Source organism: Acinonyx jubatus, chromosome A1 (assembly GCF_027475565.1).
Source record: "Acinonyx jubatus isolate Ajub_Pintada_27869175 chromosome A1, VMU_Ajub_asm_v1.0, whole genome shotgun sequence".
Lineage (NCBI taxonomy): Eukaryota > Metazoa > Chordata > Mammalia > Carnivora > Felidae > Acinonyx > Acinonyx jubatus.
This window is the reverse complement of record NC_069380.1, coordinates 78,277,831-78,298,652: the sequence shown is the minus strand read 5'-3', so window position 1 is coordinate 78,298,652 and position 20,822 is coordinate 78,277,831. Positions and strand designations below refer to the sequence as shown.

Sequence of the window (20,822 nt, the reverse complement as noted above, 5' to 3'; positions counted from 1 at the left end):
GCCGGATGCGGGGCTCGAACTCCTGAACCGTGAGATCATGCCCTGAGCTGAAATCAAGTTGGACACTTAAGCGACTGAGCCTCCCAGGTGCCCCAAGATGCTCTCTCTTTCATTGTCTGAAGCGAGTTCTTGCCATGTACTCATTCTTTCTTCAACAACCCCGGAGCTTTCTTAGCTGCCTATAGGAAGCTCACATTTGAGATGTTGACTGCTGCTGCTTGTCTGCCGGTGGCCCCTCCGTAAAAAGTGAACATGTAGATTTTAGTCCCTGTCCTAACAATTTCCAGCTAGGGCTGTATTTTCTTACGACACACCTTTAATGGTGTGCAGGAGGATCTGAAGCCCTTTTGAAAGCATAGATCCCGTCCTTTTATAAATACCCATGACCTAGCCAGGGATGCCCCCTCCCCTGGTTACCAGCGGCTTCCTGAGAAGTTTTCTGTCCTTCTTACATCTTCCCGCCTTTTAACTGTTCTTTCCGGAAAAAACAAACACACACCAATAGGAACTTCGCTTAATGGCTGCTTGGGAGAGTGGAAAGATGGGCTGTGGGCAGGAGAGACCGAGGCAGAAAGGTTAGGTCTCCCTTCAACTTTCAGATTTAATCAGACTGTTAAATATGTTTTCATCACAAAGATGCCAGTTGTCAGTTGTTAAATACTTATCAAATGTTTCGCTCCTTTGAAAAATATTAGAGTGTAGGCCAGAAAGAGAGAGGTTTGGTTTCCAAGCTAAAAAGAAACACAAAAGGTACTCCGTTCAAATACAAATGTAACTTCAGGTTTATATTTGAAACCTAGGAAATACATTTAATTTTTAAATGTGTTCAGATCAGCAAGTGTTGTAGGTGGTGATAAATGCTCCAGAAAATATAGCTGGGAAGGGAGAGAGGGAAAAGGTGCTGACTTGAAGGTGATGAGGAAGCAGGTCTTGTAGATATTTAGGGGGAGAATCCATTTGGCAAAGGGAATGAATAGCCATGCAAAGGCCCTGGGGCAGAAGTTTTGCTAGTATGGTCCAGAATAAGAAGTGGATCAGTGTGAGTGATGACAAGGGACATAGGGAGAGTAGTAGGTGAAGAGGGGGACATGACCAGGGACAGTGACCTGTAGAGTCCAGTCAGCCATTGTAAAGACTTCATGTCATATTTAACAGGCATGAAGTGCAGCAGTCTTTGAAACGATATATAGAGCATTTAAAAGCTTTTCGACTGGAGTCATCTAATTCTGCCATTGTGTCTTTTTCTGCCTGCCACTCCTGAGTTTCTTTCTCAAAAGTAGCATGTAGACTGAGCAGCCCTGCAGGTGGGTTGAGGCACTGAGATGTGATGGGGGGAGGGGCACCGGCAGATGATGAACAAGATAAAAGCACCCGCCTATTGGCGGAATTGCATACTTGATTACACAGACATTTGTAAGGCACTTTGTAATCTCTAAAACGTTTCTAAATGTTATCGAGTCCTCAGAATCTCCTTTTGGGGGCGGGGGGGGGGTTAAAGGAAACCCCTTATGTTTTAAAGGAAAAAACACCTGAGGGGGCTCCTGGGTGGCTCAGTCGGTTAAGCGTCCAAGTCTTTTTTTTTTTAATTTTTTTTAACATTTATTCATTTTTGAGAGACAGAACATGAGCAGGGGGAGGGGCAGAGAGAGGGAGACACAGAATCCGAAGCACGCTGTAGGCTCTGAGCTGTCAGCACAGAGCCTGACGCCGGGCTCGAACTCATGAACCATGAGATCATGGCCTGAGCCGAAGTCAGACGCTCAACCGACTGAGCCACCCAGGCACCCCTAAGCGTCCAAGTCTTGGTTTTGGCTCGGGTCACGCTCTCACAGTTTCTTGGATTTGAGCCCCGCTGACGGCATGGAGACTGCTCAGGATTCTCTCTCTCTCTCTCTCTCTCTGTCTGCCCCTCTCCTGCTCGTGCTGCCCCTCTCTCTCTCTCTCTCCCCCTCTCCCTCTCTCTCTCTCTCTCTCTCTCTCTCTCTCAAAAATAAATAAACAAACTTAAGAAGCAAACCAGCCTGAGGCTGGAGAGACTGTCTGGGCCTGGGGGGAGCTGTTGGCCTGGTAGGTTTGCTCCTGCCTGGTTCTGTGTCTTCCTGGTGAGGCTGCACCTTCTTTGGGGGGATAAAGGCCCTCAGCCTGGATGAGCCGTGGGTGCGTCTGGACCTGGGTCAGTGTGCACGCGGCCACTTACCCCCGAGTCCCGGTCCCTTGACAGGAAGGCGCTAATGGAGTGAGCCAGCAGCCAAGGCTTCCAGAACGTGAGAAAAGCTGGCGTGCCGCCCGCGTCCAGGGACCCTGCCTCCTTCGCTGTGTGTGTGAGAAGCATGGCCGTCTGGCAGATGGCCTTGCGGGCAGTTCTTTGTAGCTGATGTGGTCTTAAGAACTCGGCACGGTGTTTGGGTCTGTCCTCAGGATTCAGGGTTAGTTTTACTTAGTTTTTCTGAAATAATGTGGGGGAAAAGAAAAGTCAGCATGCATAAACTGGTCCATTTTACCAGGACCGGTGACCTCACCTAACTACCTGCTTACCTGTCCTGGCCGTCGTCACTCCTACTGCTCAGGGGTCCCTCCTGCCTCTTCCAGACCAGAGATGGAACATTTAGATTCTCCAAGTGCGTGTTCTAGAAAATACGCGTGTGCCCGTTGGCCTCCTTGATGTCTCTGTTTCCTAAGGTAACTCTAGAAGCTTGATGGGTGAGGCCTGGTGGCAGCCAGCAGGAATGGGGGCAGCGGGTCTGGGGTGGGGAGGGTCCGGGCTCGCATCTGGGCCTTCGTGGGGTCCGCCCTTGTCCCTGCAGCCCCGAAGGTTCCCACACCCCGACTCACCGGTGGTCCTGTGCTCCCTGTGCACAGCGGGGCGAATGGACTCGCCTTCTTCCTGTTCCCCTTTGCGTAGGTCGCTTGGAAGCCCCCCTCGTGTCGCCCCAGTACATCAAGTAGAAATTACAAAACGGCTTGTTGTTGTTTGAGGAAAATGGAGAAACTAAGAATTACTCTCGATGAATTCCTATGTGCTGAGTGTCACAAAGTGACACAACCGGTAGCTGTTACCTGGTGGAAAGGATTCCCTGGATGGGACACCCTGCTGGCGGCCGCACTCTGGAAGGGAGAGCACGGAGCCTGTGCTGTGCAGGGTTGGGGGGGAGGGGGTGATGCTGTGTGTGCAGCTTACGTCTGCTGTCACCTTCTGTCCCGGTGGTTCCAGAGAGGTGGTCAGGGAAGCCCGTCTCTTCTAAATCCATTCTTTTTTAAAAGTTTGTTTTTAAAGTCTATTTATTTTTGAGAGACAGAGCATGAGCAGGGAGGGGCGAGAGAGACAGACACACACAGAGTCGGAAGCAGGCTCCAGGCTCTGAGCTGTCAGCACAGAGCCTGACACAGGGCTCGAACCCACAAACCTGTAAGATCGTGACCTGAGCTGAAGCCGGACGCTTCACAGACTGAGCCCCCCGGGCGCCCCTCTTTTAAAGCCATTCTTAAAAGCCCTAGAAGATTCTGCCCGGGAAATGTGACGGGCCGGTCAGGCTGACAGGGCAGCCTTCTTTGAGTGCCACGAGTGATGTCTTCATACCGATTTGACTGTTTCCCCCTCCGGGGCGTCAGCAGCTGGGGAAGCTTGTCTTTCTGTGGTTGGATATTTTGCCCCTTCGTGCTTTCTTCTCTCGGGAGACAGGGAAGGGTGACGCACGTGTGTGACCACATGTGTCTCAGTGGTGTCTCCCTGGGCCTCCAGGAGGGGTGGGGGGGCCAAGGTGTCCAACCCGCCTGCTCTGTCCAAGCTCCCAGGAGGCCTAGGGAAATCCCAGGCTGGGAGCCTGACCCAGGCATCCTGGGGTCCAGAGCTGCTGGTGCGTGAGGTCCCCCCCAGCACTTGAGCCTTTGAAATGTCTGCCAGGTGCTGCCACCAAGTTCCGCCAAGGCCGCACAGGGGAGTCGGCAGCCTTACTCTGTTGAGACTCCAGTCGTGAGTGACCGGGAGACCCCTTGTCGTTCTGGCTGGAAAAGCGCCTGTAGGTGTTTGTCCTGCCCCGGGTGCTGCCTGGTTGTGAAGTGGGGGCTGGGGGGGCGGTTGAGGCGGGAGCAGCGCCCTGCTGTCTTACTCGGTTTTCTTTTCCAGCAGCTGAACTTTATAAAGATGGTTTGTAGTTCAGCACTTCGCGTTTGTCATCACTGGAAGGTTAACCAACAGCGTTTCACTTGGATGTGGATCTTAACTCGGGGGCAAGGGCGTTTGCACATTGCTCCGTAGGCAGGTGCACTTGCGTGCGTGAGGCCTCGAGAACGGAACCCAGCCCAGCTGGCTGGTGGCATCGTGCTTGCGGGCGCATTCGGCGCGGAGGGGCATTTGTGCCCTCGTGACGGGGCAGCTGTCTGCACCAGGCGCACGCGGCCCCTGCCCGGGCGTCCCGTCCCGCCGGCAGGACGTGAAGAAAGCAGCCAGGCCAGGCGTGCTGTGCCGCGTTTGGGAGCTATTAGCTTTAAATGGCCCGGAGTTACCCCCGGAAAAACAATTCTGCTTCTGTTCCGCTTCTGTCCAATTAAAACGAACTGATTCATTTCATTCCGGGAGCTGTTTGCCGTTGTGTTTGTGCCTTCATCGGTTGTTTATTTGCTGCTTCAAGTCGCACTTGCTCGTGACGTCATTCGCGGGTATAGTTTTGAATGAAGAAAGGGCCGCGATGGCAGGCGCGCTGGGCGATGCCACAGCCATGGCCACGCACGTTAGCCCGGGGAGGGGGCGGGAGGAGTCAGGCTTCCTCTGGCAGCGAAGGGCCGCCCGGGCTCATTAAGACGAAGTCTTTGTAGTTCAAAACGAAACATGTGGCTACGTGTATACATCATTTAAAGGAGCTGTAAGAAAGTGGGGGGGGGGGGGGACCCAGCTGCCTGGGGGCGAGCGGTGCAGGAAGCAGGTGTCCCTGTGCATGAGAAAAGTCCCGTGTGTCTCTAGAAGGTGTTCCACTTCCTGGTTTATAACCCCCGTACATAGAGCCTCCTTGGGTGGTTTCACGGTGGCCCAGGGAGCAACGCCAGGCAAGGAGAATGACGTGCCCATTTCTGGAAGGAACAGATAGGTAAATGCTGGCTCCTGGGCCCCAGGACCCCTACTCCTGCGGGGCGGGCCAGTGACCGTCCGCACCCACATCGCAGTGAGCCCTTGGAATGGCGTTTGGCTTAAGGCACAGGGACAGCTTGACCTGAGTCATTCCTGAGCTCCCGGGATGCCTTCGAGATGAGTGACCGTGGCGGGAAGTTGCTGGGGGTGGGCAGGGTGCGACCCCCAGCCTTGGCTTTGCCGGCTGCCCCTTCTCACAAGGGCTGTTCAGTGAGATCGATTCTGACCCCCCCAGTGGACAACGTGGACATCCTGTACGATGTGGACGTTCTAGACGGGGAGGGGGTGGCCTGTAGTTCAGGAGCAGGGACCGGTCAGGCCACCAAGCGCTTGTGCACAGTGGACACTCTACCTGGAAAGGAGGTGGCTGGGCAGGGGTGGGGCGGGGGAGGGGGAGACGTGGTGGGTTCCAGAATTTCCCCCTGTTCTCTTTAAACATTTTTTTTTCTTGTGATGAAAGACAAGCACTTTATTGATTATTACGCTCTATTTTTAACACATTTCCAAATTATTGTATGTTAAATGTGAAAAACAGAGTATATTTTAGAATCCTGAAGGCATACCGTTTTAACTATACTCACAGGTCTGTTTCCTATTCAGTGATATTATAGTGGGATTTGAGCTGTATTTGGCTTAATTTCAGACTTCCAGAAAATGCCTGTGTCGATTTCAATAATAAAAACAAAGGAACAAAGTCATAAAACTAAAATAACCCCAGTAGCAAGTCTTAAATATTTAGATATTTAAAAGAAAGAAAGGTGCATTCGAAGTGGTCTGTAACAATAGGGTTTTGGGGGGTGGATATATTTTGAATAAATTCTTATACATTCCTTAATTCTGCAGGAAAAACACAATATTTAGGTTTGAGAACATCAGATATAAACAATATAACATTGTTATAGGATACGTAAAATACGTATTTTTTACATCAGTGTAAACTCCTAAGCGTAATAATGAATGAAATCCGAGGAACGAATCGCACTGCTTGTAGGATATTTGCAATTTTACTGCACGTCCTATCGCCTGGCTCAAGTATCCGTAACTGTTTCTCGGTGCAGAAACATAACACTTACATTCACATTCGTAAGCGACCCGAGAAAGAGAAAAGGGTTATTTGGACCCCTCTTGGATTTCAGGTCCAGTGTATTATAACTTCACCTCTGTTAATGTTGAAAGAGTCGTGCCACAGGATGTAGTAATAATCATACATGCTTAGTACTTTTGCGTTCCGTATGAAACACTGAGTAAAAGAGCCGTAGGTGAGGGAAATTACTCCCCAAAGGGTGCTGGCTTCCTAAATGATTTGATGGCTTCCTTCCTCGTTTTCAGTAAGGCCTGTAACAGGAGAGCATGGTTTTCAGCAGACAGCGTTGCATTTCTAAAGGATGCAAGTTCACAGATAATCTTCATAATCTTCCTGGGACTCCATGAGTCTCCGGGTGTAACCCACAGATGTTGATATGTGGCCCTGTCTTGACCACTTCAACCTTCTTCCTTCTCCTGGGTGCCTTCCCCATGCTGGGGGTGGGTGGGGGGGAAGGTTGCTGCCCAACCACAGGCCTCTGCTATTGAAATGCAGAAGCGTCATATGCGAGTGAATGAGCCTGGGTGCCAATAAAACTTTATTTACAGAAACAGGCAACAGGTCGGATTTGGCCCTACCTTGTTGACCTCTGGCTTAGAACCCACTCTGTTGTGAGGTGAGAAGGGTTTTCTTTTCACTTGGGCCTCAGACAGTTCTAAAGTTGCCTCCTCCTTTAGAAGATTTTTTTTTTTTTTTAAGCGTTTCTGCCTGTGAGACATAGCATCAACCACATGGGTTTTTATTTCAACTTAATTCATCAAAGCTTTAGAAAGGCTCTAACAAGCATCGTGCCAGATGCTGGGGACGGGCAGGGTTCGAGTCCTCAGCTCACTGGGGAGACAGGTGCATGTGGCAGTGAGCCATTGCCTGTGTGGTATTTTGTGTCACTGGGGAGTTTTGTAACGAGTTAATGGCGGTAAAGTGTAAACTCCCAGGGCCCAAGTGAAAGTCAGAGACCTCCTGTCCCCCTTCCTAGCCCCACCCCTCTCTCGTTACTTGTAGAAATGGACAGCGATGGCCCCAGTGGAGGGGTGGGTGCAGAGCCCTGGGGGACGGGCTGTCCTTTGCTGCTGACCTGTCACTGATGCTCCCTCACCTGGTTTCTACCTGGGAGGGTCCAACATTTCATAACTTAAGAGCAGGGTCCCCCAGCAATGCAGGGGGCGCTTTTGTCCTTCGGGGGGTCTGGGCTGAAGAATAATCAGTAATATTTCTCCTATGCTGTTGGACGTTGCTGCTACAGGGATGATGGAAAACTCTCACCATAGAAGCATAGCTTGTGGGATGGGCGCGTCCGGCTTTTTAATAACAAGCACAGAAAAGAAAGGAAGGTTGGAGGGTCAGGTGGAGGTCTGCTGAGGCCAGGCATCGGAGAATTCACGCAGGCCCCCGTGGGAGGCTTGGCTCAGTGGAGGGAAGGTTCAGTGCAGTAGCTCACAGGCCAGGACACCCGACGGCTCTGATGTTCCGTGATTAAGACAAGGTCTTTCGTGAAGGATTAAACAGGAGCTGAAGGAGGACAGCTACCTTTTATGAACCCCAGCCCCATACCAGGACTCAACCTTTTCCCTCTAACCCCCTGCCCCCTCCCCCACCCCCTCCCGTCTCCTGCTGTGTCATTGCCATCAAATTGCAACTTGGTGCTGGGAAATTTCTTCAGCGGCGAGCACTCAGGATGAAATGACTTCACTTGTCAGAGGAAAGGGTGATCTCAGAGCGCCTGGGTGACTCAGTCAGTTGAGTGTCCAACTTGATTTCGGCTCAGGTCGTGATCCCAGGGTCGTGGGATCGGGCTCTGAGTCAGGCCCTGCACTGAGTGTGGAGCCTGCATGGGATTCTCTCTCTCCCTTTCCCTCTCTCTCCTCTCTCTCTCTCAACCCCTTCCCCACTCGCTCACTCTTTCAAAAAAAAAAAAAAATTAGAAAGTGGGATCTCCTATAAAAGACATTTTTACGTCTTTCACAAGGAGAGTCGGTAAAGTAATTTACTGCCGGGAACTTCTTCCCTGTCTCTTAAGTTATTTATTTATTTTTTTCCTATTTAAATGAAAAGTTCGAGTAACCGTTTTTCTTAGAATCTCTGGCTTGTTGGTTATCACACTTAACCTTACTTTATTATTTTTTTTTTTTTGGGTGTATTCACGAGCGTTTTGCTTTTAGTCAAGTAAGGAGATACTGAATTATCAGGTTTATTTTTCTAGGAATTTCTCACGCAACTGAAAAGTTTATTTTCTCTAGTAATCCTATGTTTAACATCAAAGGTTTAAGTGGGCCACAGGGTGACGTGTCTGGGCTCGCCACGGGTCTCTTTCTTCCTAAGCGTAGTTTCCACTAGAAATAGAAATTTCGATTTGAGAAGGATGTTGTTTTATTTGTCATGCGGCTCGGTACCCGCAGCACCCGTAACTCCCATGTGCCTGAAAATGTTACGTCGTTTTTACCTGCTAAGTACAGATGTGCTTTCTTCGGTCGGGGGGCTGGTCACCAGTGGAGGGGGGGAGGCTGTTCTGTGCAGCTGTGCTGGGAGCATCCTTCCCACCCCCCCAACCCCCCATCCCCGCCCCCTCCCCGCCCACCGCAGAGTCTGCAAAGTCCTGGGACTTGCATGGAGCCCTGAGTGAGCCTTGTGGGGCCTTACGCAATCTCCACATACGGCCCTCCCTGGGGCTCCACATGGAATCTGGGGGGCACCCCACGAGGCTCTCTGCAGAGAGAGAACCAGGGGTCTCTGTGGACAGCGTTGTGCCCTAAATTCTGGCCACTCAAATATTGACCGTGAAGCCAAGCACATCCAAACCCACATATTCATGAGAAATCAGAACGAGGAAGCAATGGGTCAGAATGTGTATCTAAAACGTTGCTTGAATTTATTTGCCCTGCTGCCAATTTCCCGATTTGTCTCTAAAACATTCTAGACCTGATGCTCCCTGTCCTTTCCACGAATGTGTTTGTAATCACGGAGCCCAGCTCACCAGTGGCATGACGAGTCCGTGTTCCAACACCTGTGCTGTCCATGGCAAAGATGCTCTGCAACTTGTTTAGTGATGTACTATTTAGTGATTTGTTTTCTATGTCTTTCCCCCTTTTTTTTTTCCTTAAAGTAGCCCAGATTGAATTGACGGTGGGGCCTTTAATGAGGGTGCTTTGCTCATTTGCATTCCGATGCTCTTTTAAATGGAAGAGAACAGGCAGGGAGCCGCCGCCCCCCCCCCCCCCCCCATCCTCAGGAGTGGTGGTAACCAGTCCATGGAAATGTGTCCTTCCTGTGAACATCATTTATCATGTGTGATAGAGCAAAAACAAGATGGAGAAGACGTGGCCAGTGTGGCATGTCATATGGAATGAGGGTGAGAGTATTTTTCCCTTAAATCAACGACTTAAAAAAAATTTTTTTAATGTTTATTTTTTTAGGCGGGGGAGGGGCAGAGAGAGGGAGACACAGAATCCCCAGCAGGCTCCAGGCTCCAAGCTGTCAGCACAGAGCCTGACGTGGGGCTCAAACTCACAAACTGTGAGATCGTGACCTGAGCCAAAGGTCACTTAACCGACAGATTCACCCAAACATCCCTCACTAGTATTTTTTTAATGTTTAGTTATTTTTGAGAGAGAGAGCGAGCGAGCACGAGTGGGGGAAGGGCAGGGAGAGAGGGAGACACAGAATCCGAAGCAGGCTCCAGGCTCTGAGCTGTCAGCACCGAGCCTGACGCGGGGCTTGAACTCACGAACCGTGAGATCGTGACCTGAGCCGAAGTCGGACACTTAACCGACCGAGCCACCCAGGTGCCCCTAAATCAACTACTTTAGATCAATGCTGCTGTAAGTGGGTTTCTTTACAAAGTAGTGTCTAAGCTACAGAATAGCACAGCGTGTGATCATATGACAAATTCAGTGAAGGCCGAGAAGTTTAGGCTCTCTTTAGATGCGTTACCTCCGGAATCCGGCATCCGGGTACATTGGTAACGCCTGCACAAGCAACACGTGGGTCCTCATGTGTTTTGTTTTGTTTTGCTGCTACACTTGATGCATTCAAGGAATATCTCCCATTTTCACAAATGTTCAGGGTGGATTGATTGTACAATTAATAATTTGTACTTTGCTTCTACTAGAATTAACGCAGATCATACGGTATGTGAAATTTTGCTGGAATCACCATTAGGAAGCATAAATACTTAAAAGCGAGGATGTCAGGGGGCACCTGCGGGGCTCAGTTGGTTAAGCATCTGACTCTTTGATTTCTGCTCGGGTTGTGATCTCACAGTTCCTGGGATCGAGTCCCACTTCCAGCTCTGTGCTGACAGCACAGAGCCTGCTTGGAATTCTCTCTCTACCCTTCTCCCATTTGAACTCTCTCTCAAAATAAACAAACATTTAACATAGAGTAAAAGTCAGTAAACAAATGGAAAGGCAAGTGTGCTTGGCTCTCGGGCTCTAGCTCCTGCTTCCCCTTCCTCCAGGGCTGGGGCTGGGGGAGCAGGGTGGAGGGGGTGGGAGGGTTCCGGCTGGGGCTGGGGGAGCAGGGTGGGGGGGGTGGGTTCCAGCCCTTCCTCTGGGGCTAGGGGAAGCAGGGCAGAGAGAGGGGGTTCCAGTCCTTTCTCTGGGGCTAGGGGAGCAGGGTGGAAAGAGGGGGTTCCAGCCCTTCCTCTGGGGCTGGGAGAGCAGGGCGGGGGTGGGGGGGGGGTTTCCAGGTGGCCTGCTGGCCTGGGCTCCATGTCTGGAGCTTGCTGCCTGTGGACCCTGCAAGCCCCAGCCTCCTTCCAAGGCGACCTTCAGGTGGCCACCTGTTCCTTTGACTGCTTCCCTCCTGAGACTGTGGTTCGGGGCCCCTGCTAGCTGTGGGCAGCAGCCTCACGTTGGGAGGGTGTCTCGGGTCTCAGTTGAGGCAGAAGGCTTCTGCCCAGGCCTTCTTTCCATAACAAATTAAAGCTTACAATTAGATTTCTCAAACCGATCCCCTTTTTCCTGTGTGTGTTCTTGGTGGCACTTGCCTCTGGTCCATTTTGTCCGTGTCCTTTTCCTCAGCAAGCCATGGGCCTTGTGACGTGATTGGGGGTGTCCCCAGCCTGCTCTCCGCTTCCCTTCCTTCTCCTGCATCCGAACAAGGATGCTAGATGAAACCAAGCTGTTTTGTTGGGCACGAGGCCTCCGCCGGCTCCTGGGACCGCAGCGGGTGGTGGGGGACCCAGGCACGAAGGTGGTAAACCGAGGGGTGGGTGTTTGGAGCGATGCTGGGTGGCCGCGTGGACCCGGGGTCCTCAGCCGTGGGGCCCTCAGTCTCAGCCCTCCTGCTACCACACCGGGGTGTGTGTGCACGTGTTTGCTCTCGTGCACATCTGTGTGCATAAACGTGCTCAGAGCTCTGCGTACTTCGTGCCGACCTCGGTCTCTGCGCTGGTGGCTGGTGTCTCTCCTCTTCCTGCAGTTCCCGCATCCTTCCCATGGCCAACAGCAGGTACCTGTCGCTGTGACGGGGTGTGTGTGCGCTCGGGGTCACCTCTGCAGTCGTCAGGGGCTCTCCCAGCCCACGTGTGGGATCACAGGGGGCAGCCCAGGGCCTCAGTGTCCGAGGGCATCGTGTTCCTTGCCACCCCCACCCCGCCTGGCATGCCCCCAGCTCTCTCCCTGCCGGTGACCCCGGCCTGGCCACCCTTCGGCGCCAGGCACGAAAGCTACTTCCTCTCCCTGCCCCGGGAGGTCAGAGGCCCATGGGGGCTCCCCTCCACCCATCAGCACCCGGGGGCCTCAGGGAGGCCCCGGCCCCGGAGAAATCGCCGTGCGCCCAAACGCGCGAGCCAGGATCGCCCTGCCTGTATCCAAACTTGCCCGCGATGCTCAAGCATAGAAGTGAGGTTTTGACTTGCACGTCACAAAGAGACAGTTACCTGTTCACCCTGATTCGGGTGCACGGCGATCTCATGGTAGGAGTTGTTTCATGACGGCAAAGCGTCCTTACGCACGGGGTAAGCTCAGCGGCGGCCCCACAAGCCTGCTGGTCACAGTGGAAGGTACATTTCTCAGTAACTGTCACCCGCATTTCTAGGACTGTGCTGAAGTCTGGGAAAGTGAGGAATTTACTGGCTTAGCCGTTTTCAAGATAATGGATATAGGGCTAACAGGAGGGGATTCAGCCGCGTTTAACTAATCATTAGTGTAAAAAAATAAATAAACCGTGTTCGGTCAGCAGACCGACTGCATCTTGGCCACGTGCTCTGGGGTGGCTGGGGGTCCGCCTGGCACTCGGCCTCGGCGACAAAACGCATACTCATTTGGGGAGACGTAAGTCCGGGGTGGATTGTAGCAAACAGCTGCTCTTTAAGGGACTCAAGCAGCTGGGTGTGGGTTCTCACGCCGTCTCTCGCGGGGACAAGGATGAAATAGCCAGCTACAGGGCGCATCTTTCCCCAGGACAGAGTTTGGCCCCTGTTTCCACTTTAGGGAAGAGTTTACCTGTTTTTTAAAGGCCATAGGGCTTTGTGAAAATAGTAAAATATGGTAGCACTGCCCCAAAAGATCACATTGTAGGGCATGTTTAAAAACACGGTCATGAAAAAGATACGTGGACGTTGGGCGTTGAATGTTGGCAGTTGACAGTGGCCTGTGTGTCCAGGCTTTTGTTTTTTGGCTGCACTCAGGACACGACTCTGGGAGCTGGTTCCAGGCCTCCAGGGCTCACTCCTGGCCGCAGGGTGCGCTGGGAGTTTCCTCTTGCTGGGATCAGCCCTCTGTACTCAAGGTGAACAGAGAAGAATTAGAGCCCCCCAAAAGTAAACTGAGAGTCTGGGAGGGGCTGTAATGATTTTAGAGCAGCATTCCAAGTGCAAGTGCAAGTGGGTTAGTACAACCGCAGGGCAGGGTGTGGCCAGCAGGGCCTGTGGGTGACCCTGGGGGTGGTGCACAGGGCCACTTGGCATTTTGATCAAAAACCCAAGAAGCCTTGGGGCGACTGGGTGACTCAGTGGGTTAAGTGTTTGACTCCTGCTTTCGGCTCAGGTCATGATCTCACGGTTCATGGGTTTGAGCCCTGTGTCTGACTCTGTGCTGACAGCTCAGAGCCTAGAGCCTGCTTGGTATTCTCTCTCTCTCTCTCTCTCTCTCTCTCTCTCTCAATCTCTCTGTTCCTCCCCTGCTCATTCTCTCTCTCTCTTTCTCTCCCTCTGTCTCAAAATAAATAATCTTAAAAAAGCAACGAAGAAGCTTAAGAAGACAATTTGCTATGAAATGTCAAAGTCTCCCAAGTTGGTCATTTTCTTAAAGAGGAACATGTTAAGTAAGAATATGCTGGAAATGATAGAAATGGGGAACAGGTTACAGAAGCTTGATCCTCGGGCCTGGAAGGGAGTGCGCAGTTAGAGTTGTTGGCGGGTCCTAACACCCTGTCGCCCACGGGGCTCCTGGGAGCACATGGCGTAACCTGGACCTGGCCGCCTGGCCAGGAGGGTTTGCGGTCAGGGTGTCTCTGCAGGAGCTCGTGCGGCGTGGTCGTTTCCGGGACAGGCGATCCTGTGCCAGGGTCCCCCGAGGCGGAGTTCAGCTCCCTTTGTCTCCCCAAGGGCAAGGGCGAGGGGGCCCCCCTGCGTCCGCCTCCCACTCGGCCCAGGGCCTCACGAAAGCACACTCACAGTCACCCTAACCTGGCTGTTCCCCTTCCTCGGACACTTGGTGGGGGGGTTCCCCCTCCAAGTTGTTTCTGGAAAACGGAGTTGTGTTTGCCAGAGACACGGGCGGTGAAGGCGGCTTGAGAGGGACCTTTTCTCTAACTGGGGATTGCACTGTGCCCTCGACAGTCACCGCTGACTCTTTTCCTTTCTTTTCCAGAGTGAGGATCTGTCTGGCTTTATCACCGTGACGTCACGCATCAGAGAATGACTTTCAAAGAAGATGCTCACTGTTTTGTTTTTGTTTTTGTTTTTTTTTAAAATCTGAAGCTGCTTACAAATTTTCTTTTGGATCTGAGCAATGACTACATTTTGGAACATCTACGACTGTATTAGACTCTGAACCCCCCAGGCGAGGACACCTGCCTCTCCCCCTGGTTCCCACAGGGGGCATTCGTCATTCTGCTGCTCGTGCTGTGTTTCATTTGTTTTTTTAACAAAATTCGCCGAAGAAGGTATTCTCAAGAAAATCGGATGTTTCCATTGGCCCTTTAAATTGTGGCCGGTGTCTTAATTTCTTCTCACTTTCGTTTTGGCAAAGCAGATTTATCCCTCAGCATGCTGGGAGATGCTACCAACACCCATGGAAGTGGGGCAATCTGGTATTTACTGGCATGCACTCAAAACTACCACAGTCCTACCTCAGTTCCAGGTGAAGCCGGATTTGTGTGGCCGGGGGCCGGCAGGACCTCCTGTACATAGATGTCTGCTGAGTGTCTCGAGTGCGGCCTTCAGCCTTATTTAACTGGTCCCAGGAAACAGCGGCTCCGTGGATCCAGTCCAGGTACCTGCGTGTTTACTCAGCCAGAGCCCAGCGTGGGACTGACACTTCTCAACGGAAATGCAATTTGGGATTGGACTTTGAAGATGGATTCATAAATAATAATAATAATAATTATATGTAACTGAAGCAACCTACTTTTGAAAATCATCAACTGTATTGGGTAGCGGGGGGGGGGTGGGGAGGGGTTTGGGGAGGGGGTGAATATATCTTTTTACCTTTAACAGACTTGTTTAATCTTCTCTGCGTAGACGTTTATGTAGGTACATCAGATTGCAAAAGCCTTTGATCCTATTTATAAGCTCAAATGTCTCTGCTACCCTGACTCTCGAGCCTGCGTTTCCTTAACCAAAAATTCACGTAGGCATGCTAGCGATTCACGGGTGGTCGCGGCTTTGGCAGATTTTACAAAAATGTGTTATCTTTACTCCATGCTACCGTGTCGGCCAACGAGGCTGCCCTGAGCAACAATACAAAAAAAAAAAAAAAAAAAAAGAAAAAAAATTAAAAAACGAAAGGGAAGGAAAGAAATTGATAAAAGAGGTATTCCGGCCCCTGTGTCGTTAAGGGAAGAAGAAAGAAAAGACGACAGAGAACGTCACGTTACATGTGACTTGTCGAGAAAACTTCCTGACGAGACTACCCTCATTTTATATTTTCAGTGTTCTGAAAAGATCGGTGTTGCGGTAATCATTGCAGGGGTCATCCGAAACTGCTAACCTTGACCGGCAGAATGTCCCGTCGTCTTGCTGCCCCACCTGACAGAGGGCTATAGACCTTCCTCCCGCGGGCACGTCCGTGTCCGTGCTCCCCGTCTGCTCGGATGGTCCCGGAGAGGCTACACTAATTCATTGGAGATGTGAGCTTTTTTTTTTTTCTTTTTGGAGAAAAATATATATAAATATATAGATATATATCACTATAGAATAATGCATTAATAAAATGAGGCTTTTTTAGAGGAAGACCAAAAAATTCAATGTCTTAAAAATATATTTAATGGCAATGCAAAAGTCTTCCTGCTTCCGTGCTGAACTTTTAGAACAGAGGATTGTATTGCAAGACAAAGTTGAATGTAAAGTGACCCCCCCGAACATTTTTAAAGTTTTACTTTTCTAAAATTACACATCACAACAGTGTATAGACCATACGATGTTAGTTTGAAGGTCGATTTCAGTGTATAATACAGATACTTTATTAAAATGTATAAAAACGCCCCAAAGTTTGGATTTCGTTTTGGGACTCGGGATCGATGGGTGGTATTTGCTATGTAACCCGCCCCCCTCCACCCCACCCCCTCCCCCGGGTACAGTGGGACTGACTCTGGACCCTGCTGGATACAGTGTATGATGTGTATTTAAGTAGTCCTCTATACTTAGAGTAGTCACGCCTCTATACAAATGGTTCACGTTCAGACTGCCGCTTACAACAAGCAAAATAAAAAGTTGATAATATACTAAATTTTCCTCCATCCTGTACATTTCAAAAAGAAAAAAAGGCATATGCAATATTTACACTTTTAATTTAGTTTACAGAATGGAACCAAAATGTATAAACGTTATGTTTGCTAAAACTTCGCAATGTATATTGGGTCTTTGTACATTTTGCCTGACTTACCTTAAATTTAAAATATTTTTTGCTATATAAACTTTAACAGTTATTAAACAGTGTTTTCTTTTTGGGTACGTATTGTTTCTGGATATCAAGATGTTAAATATATTTCTTGCTATTGTGATATGACAAAAGACTTAACCTTGGTCTGTCTTCCATTGTACACGCTGTATATAAGGGTCGATGTGACGTTGCTGGAGACAGCAATAAATGGAATTAGAATAGTGCACTGTATTTAGTCTGTCTTGATCATGGATGCTCTCCTTAACAGCCATATGCAATAAAATAAAATACGTTATTTATGAAACGGGTAAGGCCTCGAGGAGGTTTTTTTCCCGCGTGAGGATTCTGAGTTCAACATAAAGCCACTCACCTCTTTGGTGTTTCAGAGTAAAAACATGAAACTCTTGAGATACTTGGACGCCTCCTCTCATTTAAATATTTTCATTCTGGCAAGCCGAGAATATTCCCCAAGTCACAGAGTTAATGAAAAGTAAGCGTACGAAGGAAACATTGTACAGGATGTAGGATGCTCGCGGTTGCTGGATGGGCGCTGTCCCCAGCGCTGTGCTGACGCGAGCTCCTTTACGGTGGGCAACAACCGCGGGCGGTGGGAATCGCCCTCCCCTTTGTACAGATGGGGCGGCCGGGGCACAAGAGACGAAATGACTTTGCCAGAGGGCACATGGTTCTGAGCGGCAGGAGCCAGCGTCCAAGCCGACCCGCAGCCCCCCGGGGGTGCGTACGAACCACCCACACAGAGTCATCACGGCTGGGAGGTGCGCTTCCGGGGACAGCAAATAACGGAAATGATGACTGTAGACTTTCATCAAGGATTGCTTCCCCTCCTTGTTAGAGATAATTCCTCTGCGCCTGCACTTTATCCTAAAATTAAAGTAGTGCCATAACATGGGTGTCCCCTCTTTTGAACAAATGAAGCCAGAGCAGTTTGGAAGATGGTTTTCAATGTCGGCTTTTTGTTTGTTTGTTTGTTTTAACATTTATTTTAGAGAGAGAGAGAGAGACAGAGTGTGAGTGGGGGAGGGGCAGAGAGGAGACAGAATCCAAAGCAGGTTCCAGGCTCCAAGCTGTCAGCACAGACCTGACATGGGGCTCGAACCCACAAACTGTGAGGTCATGACCTGAGCTGAAGTCGGACGCTTAACCGACTGAGCCGCCTAGGTGCCCCTCAATATTGGCTTTTAAGGCATGAGACTGGCAAAAGCTGTGTGGTGTCGGGGGGGGCCACACAGCCTGGTCGTGCTTGGACAGATTCCCCTCAGGGCTCCTGTTGGCCACAGAGGAGGAGAAAGGCCTCCAGGCTGGATACCCCTGAAATCTAACTATTTTAATGGAAGGGCAGCTAAAAGCTGCCATTCTAGGGGAGTCGTACAAGGCAGAAATCAGCAAATGTCTTTACCCAAAAGCCAGTTGGAAACAAAGAAGTGTGGAGTTGTCGCAAAGGTCCACAAATGCCACGAATGTTCGCCCGAGGACCATTTGGAAACTTTGAAGAGAAGGCTGAGTCCCATATGACCCAACGATGGGGAGGGTGGGGATCCCCCTCTGTTGATCTTGGAAGAGTGCAGTTCTCACCTATGGATGGTCTCAGTAGCCAACTTGAAGGACGCAGACTGGCTCCCGGCCTCTTGCTGTGCCCAGGGTGTGAGCTGTCCTGCAGGACCTGGGGTCCCCGGTCCCACATCCCTGAACGGGTTTCCCAGCGGGCCCCGGCAGACGGGCCACTGGCTATGCGTGGATATTGGACGGGGCGTGCTAGCTTCTGAGTGGAGCTGGCGTGCCACGTTTATCACAGCCACGCTTGGCCCCCTGTTGAAGGGCGGAGGGGTCATAACTGCTCCTTTGAAATGGGCGGTGTGTCTTTTCCACCACGTTCCCTGTGCGGGTCTCCCACATTTCTTTGATTTCTACGACTCACTGCGGGGTGGAGATGGTCCTTGACACAGACCTGTGTGGCCTCGTGCCCTTGGGCAATGCCAAACGTCCCTCCAGGATCTGGCTGGGTTTTCTCTCCTCCGGCCGGTGTCTCTTCTGCTACTCGGCTGGCTTGCACTGCTCCATAGGGTGCTGTTTAACTCTTGGGTGGTTCCGCACCTGCTTGCTGTTAGTACCTCCTTGATTTGGGGCTAAAATGATTTCCTTGAACCCAGCTCAACTCTCAAGTGACCCATGGCCTTGGCCACTACACGTAGAGAAAGTTCTGGGCTCTTTTGGGCACTGGCTCCCCTGACCTGAGCTGTACCTGCTGGGTTTTCTTTTTCTCTATTCCAGAATCGCCTCCTTTCATCCGGGACAGGCACTCTAAAACCTCTAAATTGTCACAAAATCCCTTGCACCTTAAGGAACCTACCTTGAGCCAAGCAGCCTGCCTGAGCTCAGCCCTCCCTTCTGAGACACTGCAAGTTCCCGGATGACTCCCACATGAGACATAAGACAAAAAGATCAAATGGACCCATAGCATTTCCCGGAAAATGCGCGTATTCATCAGGATGGTGTTGGCTGCAAACAGTAGTCCAATTCAGTGGTTTAAACCAGTCCTCCAGAGTGCGGGCTGATCAGAATCTTCTGGAATGCTTCTTAGGCCAGATCGCTGGACTGTCCCCAGACTTCCTTTTTGGTGATCTGCAGTGGGGCTCAAGAATTTGTGTTTCTAGCAATGTCCCAGGGGATGCTAAGGCTACCGGTCTGGGACCAAACTCTGAGAGCCTCTGGACAGTAAAGGCATTTATGATGTCACAAACAAGAGTTCAGGGCGGGGTTATGTAGGCAGCTAAATGGCATCATCAGGGCCCCAGGACGTTGTCACCTTCTATCAGCAGCTTGGCTTTTCTCTCTCAGACCTGTCTCCTCATGTTTATAAGATGGCCGTCGCGGTCCCCAAAGGCATATCATCCCATAATAATATCCCATAAGACAATCTGTCCTCTTTGGGGACTTTCTGAAGGGACACAAACGGTCCCAGAGCCACCCACGCCCAGCCAGCTGGGCCTCACTCCCACTGACCGAGTCTGGGTCCCTGCCCACGGGGATCCTGGTCACTGGAGAGTCTGTGGTTGGTTTGCACTGAACGAGGCTCGCCCTCTGGGCCTGGGAGCCCTCAGCATCCTATGAAGTGTGAAGCTTCAAGACGGTGAGCGGAGCCGGGTGCTGGTGACAAACACTGAGGTGGGGTCGTGTCTCGCAGGGAGGGGCCGACAGTGGCTGTACCAGCAGCAGGCAAGGGACTCGTGATTGGAACCCTTGCAAACGCCAAGTACAGGAAAATCTCGGCTTGTGAGCATAATTCGTTCGAGAAACACGCTTGTAATCCAAAGCACTTGAATATCAAAAGGAATTTCCCCATGAGAAATCATGGAAACTCAGATGGTTCGTTCCACAACCCCCAAATATTCATATAAAAATGATTACAATTGTAATCTAATACAAAATGAAAGAGAGAATACAAAATATAAAGAAAAATAAAGTAACCGGCACTTACCTTTGAAAACCTTTGTGGCTGGTGCGAGGGAGACAAGAGAGAGGAAGGTTATTGCGTAGGACGACTTTCACTGTCACCAGTGGATGTTGACTACGGTACAGTATTAATAAACGCTTGTCATATGCTGTATTGAATGTAAGTGGCAATAAGGCAGCAGGGGAGAGGGTCTGTATCTGCAGGCAGCCTGACCTGGAAGGAGGGAAACGTTCCTAAGCTCATTCTTGTCTGGAAAAGCAAAGGACTGTCCCTGGGTGCTCTGAAGTGACAAAAAATACACCAGTGCCAGTTGGGGGCACCTTCCAACGTCCTGAAAAATCACTGATTTCTGCCAAACACTGAGCCCTGAGACTGAGCATCCGAGCGTGGGAGACGATCACCCACAATCCTGCAGAGAGAGAGAGAGAGAGAGAGAGAGAGAAAGAGAGGAGAACCATTGTGATCGTGTGACTTTCAGCATCACGTACGACTCGTATTGCAAGACATCCTTCTTTTTCTAAGTTAAAATTTACAAGAAATGTTTGCTCATCTTGCAGAACACCCGCAGAACAAGTTACTCGCGATCCCAGGTTTTCCTGTGTACCTCAAATGAGCTATCTCCACTTCCGTTACATCCCCCCCCCCCACCTCCAGGGACTTCGAAAAGGGGTTCCTAATAAAGCACAAGTGGAATGAAGTGATAAATTTCGCATGATCAAAAACATAACAGCAAGCCGGCCTATATTTACAGAATTGTTGTGGCCAAGAGCCTGGACATAATTCCACCACCATGTTCTTTTGAGTATGTTTGTTTTTGGTACTGATTTCGGTCACACTGGAAGCTATTTCATGCAAGATCAACATACAGAGGATGGAAAATTGGACCTTTGAAGGGGCATTAAAAGCAAACACTGTTTAGGTTGCAAAAGAGACAGCTGCAGTGATTTACCCCCATTGGTTACGTTAGAGCCTATGATAAGAAAAGAGATTTGTCACCGACCTTCCTGAAAGAAGGCAGAACCGGAAAAAGGGACGGAAGGCTATGGAAAAACTACGTTCATTTTCCACAAGGAATAATTTGATAATGGTGAGGATTATTGA

General features: G+C 50.4%; 1 protein-coding gene across 2 annotated transcripts in view; it reads left to right on the top strand.

Moving 5' to 3' along the window:
* IRS2 (insulin receptor substrate 2) overlaps positions 1–16,556 on the top strand; it is a 32,340-nt gene extending 15,784 nt beyond the window's left edge. For both annotated transcript variants that reach the window (XR_008296518.1, XM_027065216.2), the window contains exon 2: positions 14,018–16,556. Coding sequence is in view for 1 of the 2 variants with exons in the window: in XM_027065216.2 (XP_026921017.1) it covers positions 14,018–14,022 (5 nt within the window). In the remaining variant the exon portion in view is untranslated. The remainder of the gene's footprint in view (positions 1–14,017) is intronic.
* The last annotated feature ends 4,266 nt before the right edge of the window (positions 16,557–20,822 follow it).